This window comes from Rhipicephalus sanguineus, chromosome 6, assembly GCF_013339695.2.
Source record: "Rhipicephalus sanguineus isolate Rsan-2018 chromosome 6, BIME_Rsan_1.4, whole genome shotgun sequence".
Classification (NCBI taxonomy): domain Eukaryota; kingdom Metazoa; phylum Arthropoda; class Arachnida; order Ixodida; family Ixodidae; genus Rhipicephalus; species Rhipicephalus sanguineus.
The window spans coordinates 113,054,028-113,062,008 of NC_051181.1; the positions used below are offsets into that span (position 1 = coordinate 113,054,028).

General features: G+C 45.2%; 1 protein-coding gene across 3 annotated transcripts in view; it reads right to left on the reverse strand.

Annotated features, from left to right (window-relative positions):
- LOC119396200 (protein kinase C-binding protein 1) overlaps positions 1-5,648 on the reverse strand; it is a 41,285-nt gene extending 35,637 nt beyond the window's left edge. Inside the window, exons 1-4 of one of the 3 annotated variants that reach the window (XM_049416993.1) lie at positions 5,429-5,648; positions 4,958-4,997; positions 4,602-4,678; positions 2,783-3,037 (exon numbers count right to left, since the gene is read on the reverse strand). In XM_049416993.1, coding sequence (XP_049272950.1) covers positions 2,783-3,037; positions 4,602-4,678; positions 4,958-4,988 — 363 coding nt within the window. In that variant the 5' untranslated portion in view covers positions 4,989-4,997; positions 5,429-5,648. The remainder of the gene's footprint in view (positions 1-2,782; positions 3,038-4,601; positions 4,679-4,957; positions 4,998-5,428) is intronic. The other 2 variants (XM_037663301.2, XM_049416992.1) reach the window with 2 other exon arrangements.
- Between the last annotated feature and the right edge of the window lie 2,333 nt (positions 5,649-7,981).

Sequence of the window (7,981 nt, forward strand, 5' to 3'; positions counted from 1 at the left end):
CTGGAACCAACATCAACTTTAAAGGCCATATTCAGAGCATCGTGACGCGGATATCTCAAAGTGTGCATATGAGTTATTATTAGGGGTGTGCGAATATTCGAAATTTCGAATATTTTTCGAATAGTGTTTGCTATTCGATTCGATTCGCACTGAAATTTTACTATTCGAACTATTCGAACTTCCCAAAGACAAATGCAGTCAACGTCCGGTTGAAAGTGACCCCTTCAGATTTTCAATATGCTTCACCTCATTACATTCTCGTATTGCGGCAAAGCTGCCTTTCAAGCTCCGTTACGGTCGAACTTAGCCAAAAGACAGTCTGATTGGAAATGGTCCCTAGATTTTCAATATGCTTCACCTCATCACACCCCCGTATTGCGGCAAAGCTGCCTTTCAAGTTCCGTTACGGTCGAACTTAGGCAAAAGACAGTCAACGTTTGATTGGAAGTGGTCCCTAGATTTTCAATATGCTTCACCTCCTCACACCCCTGTATTGCGGCAAAGCTGCCTTTCAAGGTCCGTTACGGTCGAACTTGGCCAAGAGACGGTCAACGTCCGTTTGGAAGTGGTCCCTAGAGTTTCAGTATGCTTCACCTCATCACACCCCCATATTGCGGCAAAGCTGCCTTTGAAGCTCCGCTGCGGTCGCAAATGTATTAACTCAAGTAAACGCTGATTCCAACATGAAGGTGAAAGATGTGGCAGAGTTGGGGGCTCAATTAATGCTGTTTTGGACTTGAAATTTGGGCAAGAAGTTCGAAAAATAGGACGCCGAAGCTTTTTAGCATCCAAAATTCAGATGCTCTTAGATATCAAAGTCTACGAGGCAGATTTGGAACTCTGGACTCGAAGGGAGCACACCCTTGACCACTACATCAGTTGGCCTTCCACAGAAGTTGAAAGAGGAGGAGAGGCTGAGGAAATGGCATCTCTGCCTATCACGTGTAAAGTGTTGTCGGCAACACTTTGGTTGCACCAAATCATGTACATAAATGCAATTCGGCCTCTACATTGCCTCATTCTTGATAAGAAAGACAACTATGAAATATGACCCCACCAGCGCTTCATCAACCTATTGAAAAGAAACACTTTCATGTTGCTATCTCACAAGAACATGCTTAGGGATTCTCTGCAACTTTTTCTGTAATTTCACTTCGAATTATTCGAAAAACGTTTGTGAAATATTCGAAAATTATTCGAAATTATTTGATTCGACTCGCACTCAATCTTTATTATTCGAATTCGCTTCGCACCCAAAATTTTGCTATTCGCACAGCTCTAGTTATTATAATTTAAGTTCTGATGTGATGTTGCAATCCATGAGCACTGTACCTCACCAAAAAGCTACATGGTTTACTTATTTTAACTGTTTTCTATAATTATGCTCAATAGATTTTTTTTATCACACATGGCTGGCTATATGCAAGCTTGTACAGAAACAGTTGTTTGTATGCATGCAATGAGGTGAAGTGTTTACAGGATAATGAAATCAATAACTGTTCCTTTCACTTGTGCCAACACCTAGCGTGCACCAACACACACTGTGTGCTTCTGCTAACGTCAACATGCAAAAGCTGCCACTGGCAATCACAGCACAGAATATGACAGCTTCCGAGCTCCAAATATCTACAAACTTGGGTTTTCCAAATTTAAAGGGACACTAAAGGCAAATAACAATTTATGTCAGAGTGAAAGCCCAATGTATGACAACTTCTAAAACGGCAATATTATCAACAGCAGTGCCCTACTTACTGAGAAATTAAGCTAAATGTATCACATGATGAGCGCCACGAGTGGGACATTTTCGAAGTGATCCCGATGACGTATGGAAGTCGGCCTACAATAAATCACTAGTAATCAAACTAGCAGCAGTAAAAAAAGAACATTCCGAGCATCAAAAGACGTAATAAAATGCTGTTTGTTCGTTTCCGCTTGGTTCATGGAAAACAAAACCTCCGTGGCGTTACCATGGGGAACGGCGCGCGTAGTTCAAAGGTTCCGTTTTCGCCGAACTGCGCCTCGCCCGTCTCAGTGGTAGTTTCGGGATCGCGTACTGCCGTGCGTGTTTTGCGCGCTCGTGAAAGTCGCTCTGACAGAAAGTTCGACAAAATGCCGCATGCGTGTGATATTGCCGGATGCCCAAATGGTGCACAACGCCAGTGCTGCAACAAGGAAACCGGTGTGTCTTTTCACTGGGTGCCGCGGAATGAACCCTTACGCTCGAAGTGGCTTAGTGTCATGCCATTGCGCCAGTGTGCTAAACAGTCAAAACCTCTGCGTGTGTGCTCGCTGCACTTTCGTACTGAGGATTACGAGACCAACCGCAACTTGGTGAAGGCTTTGAATGTGCCCATCCGAGCAAGTCTTTGCCGCAGCGCCGTTGTTGCTACTGTGGGTCCCGCTACTTCCGCTCGGCTGCTACTAGTGTTGGCGGCCGCGCAGTAAAAGCGGGCAACTTTGGGCATGGCAGCAGTGACGTATGAGAGTCGTACTTTCAGGCGGGAGATTTGAAGCGCGCTAACGCGATGCGGACCACTAAAAACGTGATTTTATTTCAAAATAAGCACTTCCTTGGCACAAAAGCAGCACTACGAGGTTTTTGGACCGCTATTTCAACAATCAACGTCGACTTAATATTTGCCTTTAGTGTCCCTTTAAGCAAGCAACGTGACAACGAACATAAGGACGAATTCTATGAAAAACACGTCGTAACTTTTCTTTAGTTGTCTAAGACAACCAATGGTCCTGTCAACCATGTTTACACCCTTGTGTAACTACTTACCGTGTGCTGCTTGAGCCTTTGTATGGCAAACTGAAGCAGGCTGCAGAACTCGTCCACCGTGAGGAGGGCGAGAGCGGGAGAGCGCGTGTCCACGTTCTCGGCGGCCATGACACGCACGCACTCGGGGCAGACCCACTCGCTGAGGCTTTTGACCTTGAGGTTGACGCAGGAGGCATGGTAGCTGCGCGGGCAGGTGTCGCACCACAGCGTCGACGGCTCCCTGTGGCAGATCCAGCAGAACCGGTCTCCACCCTCCTGGCATGAAGTGAATTGGATCAGTCTCGACATTAATGACTGATGGCGTTACGTGTCATAAAGCTGTAAAGCTGTGGGGTGAGCTGTGAGGCACAACTTAGTTGTGGGCACTCAACTCATTCCCATACATAACCGGCTACATTATGGAGTCTTGAGACTGATCACACTGCTTACGTTTGTAGGCGAGGTACGGCGTGTCACAGATGAACGAAAGATACAGGTGGGCACTGTGTGCTTCAGTATAACATTGTCTTATACTCTTACGTTTCAAAATATTATTAGATTGTGGGTGTTGTAGACTGTGACACATTTTTGTGAGCAGGCACACAAATAATATGAAACTCGGTGTGACCACTTGTCAAGAAGTTGAAGCTGTAATATATAAAGTAGTTATTCTCTAGAAAGCATTGCACACCATAAAAAAGTGCACTGCAAAAAGCACAGAGCGAGTCACCTATGACTATGCTGCTGATACTGCTACCAGTGTTGCCCTGCAAAGCATCAAACAGAGGGTAGGTTAATCATGAGAACCTTGGGATCATGATGGGGCCCAGCATCGAAACTATAGTTACATTCTGCCTACCATTAGCATGCAGGCATAACAGTAAGGAATCGCACCTGTGCTTTTGTGTTCAACATGAGAAACCCATAGCCTGTGATTGAGCTACTGCTTCAGATACAAAGTGAGTTCTACTGATGGAAAGCATATCGGAAAAGGAAACAAAAGTAACTACTAAATGAAGTAGTCTAGTTTGTCAAACAACAAACTTCACGATTCACACGGGCTAATTTCAGCAGTGAACATAAGTATGCCAACATGATCCATTTACCATGCAACTCCTATTAAGGCTGGGAGATTGTATGCTAGTTCCAGTGCAAAATTAGTTTTAACAAAAATTGAAATGAAACTGCTGCAAAAGCCATAATGTAATTTACTTCTTTTTCAAGCGTCATTAAAGTTTTAAAACACTACTATTAACCTGTCCGTCATAAGCTGTATGCAGCATTCCAGGAAGAAAGTGACAATCTTCACCGACATTGCGCTCTGAATGAGCTCAATAAAAAGTGCCGATGACTAACCGATACAATCATTTATGGGTTTACTGTCTCAAAGTAACACTAGTACTAGTACTATGAGGGATGTCATAGTGGACTGATCGTGATCCACTACGGCTTGTACACTCCAAGTTCTTTAGCACACATCTAAATTTGGTCATACAAGGTGTATGTGTTCTCGTATTTGACCCACCCTTAAATGCAGCTGCTACAATCAATATCTGAACTTGCTGCAACCTCATGCTAGCAGCGTGCGACGTGAAACATTCAAAGCCCTTCCATAACTACAAAACCCTAAATTGTGTTTGATGAGTCATTGTGTGCTACTAGAAGACATCTTTCCTTGAAAAACAACAACAAAAGACTGCTTTGTTTGACAAGCTATCATTAGAGCGTACCGTCGTTGCGCATGCAATAGTGTGAGAGCAAGGTTACATCATGAGTAGTAGTCTGACTAGAGTAGTCTGATATATCCGGCCCCATTAGTGTGCATACTAATGGTGCATACCTTTGCAAGCTTTGGCTTCTTGACATCAGGAGCACTCGCTGTAGGAGCCGATCTCTTTTTGCCTGAAATGAGCAAGCCTGTAGCAATCACTGTCGCAGGATTACTAAAGTGACTACACGATAGCATGCACTTTTCAAAATGGCCATACTGCTTCACGGTGAAGTTTGAAATGCCAGCACGCTAAGAGATGAACGAAGTTCACACATGCGCTGGTATCAGGCAAGTCGTCCTCATTTTAATGCGCAAAAAAGGTTCAAACAATGAATGTGTAGCTCTTTAGGTTAACGAAAGGTGGTGCAAATTAAAAAGGCAGCTTGTCGCGAGCAGAGTCAAGACTCTAAGAAATAATCAAGTACCTTTGAGGCGAGCCTGGTCTTCAGAATTCATCTTGCATTACTGAAACAGCAAAGATGCGATGAGAATGGTGGTGTGCGCGCAATCCAGGCGCAGGAAAGGGGACAAAAACGTAACTCGGAAAATGCGCGATCGCTACTTTTCGAACCCGCGTGCAGCCTACGAGCGCGTGCGCTTCGATGGGAGACGAGAACGTGCACTGCGCGGCTTTTCTTTAAGAACTCTGAATGCAAAACACACGACCGTAATGGTTGCGCGCGCAACAAAAAGCAATGGGAAGCGACCAAACGTTTCTTAACTTGAGCCAACAAGTTAAACAAGTGTGTAAACAAGTGTGTTGGAGATCACGCCGCGGCGTGCAGTCACGGTGGTGCGACCACATCGTGAAATTAAAACGCGAGCTCGTTCACGTTATCCTAAGCACGAGGCAGTTAAAAGGACAGCGAAAGGATGAGTGACGCACAGACACTAACCCGTCTAGATCGAAACAACCTCGGTGGATGTTGATCGCTGGCACACCACATTGTTTAGCTCCTCCGTTCACATGGCAGGCGTCCGCAGCTTCGATTCCAGGCACACGCAAATACGCATAGTCGATTATTACTCAATTACTCACAAAAACACACGCACGCTGGTGAAAACAAAACTTCCCACGAAACAAGCAAACAACGCGCTAGGTGGCGCGAGCTACCTGAAAGTTATCAACGGTAAGTGCTTAGAGCGAAAATTTTTTGACATGTCGTGTGTGCGGGTTAGAAATAGCACTTTGTCTTAATAATAAAAGGCTGGCGGGACGTTTATACATGGCGGTGTAAACAATATGACCCAGTACTCGTAATCAATCGAACTCTCAACAATGCTGCATTATTGATGCAGTTTTAAAACACGTGGAGCTAAGTATAAATGCAGTAAATTCTCTTAACTGCTTTAATCTAAAGTGTTCAGCTCTGTAGTGTTATTAGTCAGAAAAAAAGTTTTATTTATTACACCACTTACGTAGTTTCGGTTTCGTTGTTGGCGCAACTGGGAGGTTGGCATGCCGCACGTCCACCAAGCCGCAAGAAAAGTACGTGCATCATGCGTTAAATTGCTGTCGTTCAGGTAAGACACGTGGATTATACGCGACGTCTCGGATTTACGACAAAATCAGCAAATAGGGACCCGATATAGCTTGTTCCCGACTCTGGCATTCAAATAGCGCTGATTGACATATTTTCGACTTTTGTCGCTTTTGTGCAACTTGTTTTTGCCCTAGTAGAACGAAAAGCTTGCCTATCAGGGAAAAGCTCCAAGACGTGTGGCGCCACCTGTCGGAGAAGTATTGAGTAGTGCATAGACCGACTCCCTCGCACAGTTTTCTATGGGACCAGGTGCAACTAGCGAGTGCGAAACAACGATTGAGCTTAATATCGCGTGTGTTTGCGCATTTAACACTAAGAACGAAAGCAGGTGAATTGCTCTCCGCTAGTCGGACGCGCCACCGAACCGTCGTGAAGTGCTTGCTGGATCACTCGCCAGAACGACGGCGAAAACAGCAGCAGACGAGACCCCTCCGCACGCTACGAAGAAACGCCGCAAAATACGCACTGTTGCGTTGTGAATTGCCACGGACGTAAAAGACTGAATAACAACGTTCAGTTTTACCGATTTCCGTAGTTGTCGTACGAAGAAGAAAGGCGAGAGCGCTGGATACGGGATGTTGCGAGCGTGTTGGGTAAGCGATTTATTACCCAACTAATTGCACCTTGTAGTTTCTGTGAGAAAAAGAAAAAAAAAAGCTTTCAAGCTCAATAGAGAATACGCAACTATATATCCACCTATCCCCACCTGAATTACGGAGAACAAAGAGACGACGCTGCGCATGCGCTTCGAAGACACGCACACACGCGAGACGAGACACACGCAGCGCAATCCCTGTCTTTGAATCACGTACCCGCCGTTGTCATGTAGAACCAGCAAACCCAAATGTGCGCGTTGACATACTTCCAGAGTGCTCCAAAACAATGTACGCAGAGGTATATGCTGGAAGTTCCAGCCAACTGTCGATCTGCTTCGGCGCTTAGGGTCTGCAGACTCAACGCTTTAAGCATTATATGGTTTAAGCTTCCGTTGTCGGCGACGTTCAACTGACATTGAGCGAAAAACCAGAACCGTTATCCGAGCACTCAGACGAGAACATCCGGGCAACCAGCGAAAAGTTAAGAAAATGTGGTCTCCCGGCCGGTTCGACCTTTGTACAGGACCGCATTACACACCATATAGTCGGCTACAATCTAAGAATAAAAAACAAGCTCCTCCAGCAAAACAGCGCCGTACTTGTCAATCACCTGTGCAAGAGAGTCGTATAGGCAGGTTTCTCTTAAACCGTAAGTACTTTATTTGTGCTAGTAAAACTGCCACGAATATAGATAACTAAAGGTTCGTCGTTCCTACTCAAAATACGACCATTGGCTAATCAGTGCTGACAGAATCTCTGATGAAATTTGCTAGGACTTTCAAGTTTTCGACTTAACACCAGCAACAAGTACATGTGTCGGTGTGGAAACACCAACTACCCGATACACGCGAAAGCGCTTGGCCCCGCGGAAATGAGCAAGCGTGATTGAATGTAGCGTCTATGCAAATCCTGTATTAATGGGACCGTGACGGCTATGCGTGGAGCTTGTACGTGTGTTTATTCTCAACATTCTCAAGTTGTAAACGACCGTAATTACTGCCGAAACAAGTTACAAAAATATTTTTACAAAAATGTTACAAAAAAGTTACAAATATAGTTCTAATATCACTGAAGCTGTAACCTCTGGTACGCTGAAGATTTATTTGTCATATCCAATGGCGACGTTCCAAAGGCCGATACAGTGCGCCAATACACCTGATTGTCATCTTTTAGCGCTGATACAGGGTTTTCAACACCAACGCCTGAGTTTCGCGCCACGGGTTTTGTGCCGCCTGCTTCGAGAGATTGCACGCTGCGTGACCGACCACGCCGGCGGCGTCCGGCGTTGGCAGTGTTTGGCCGAGACGAA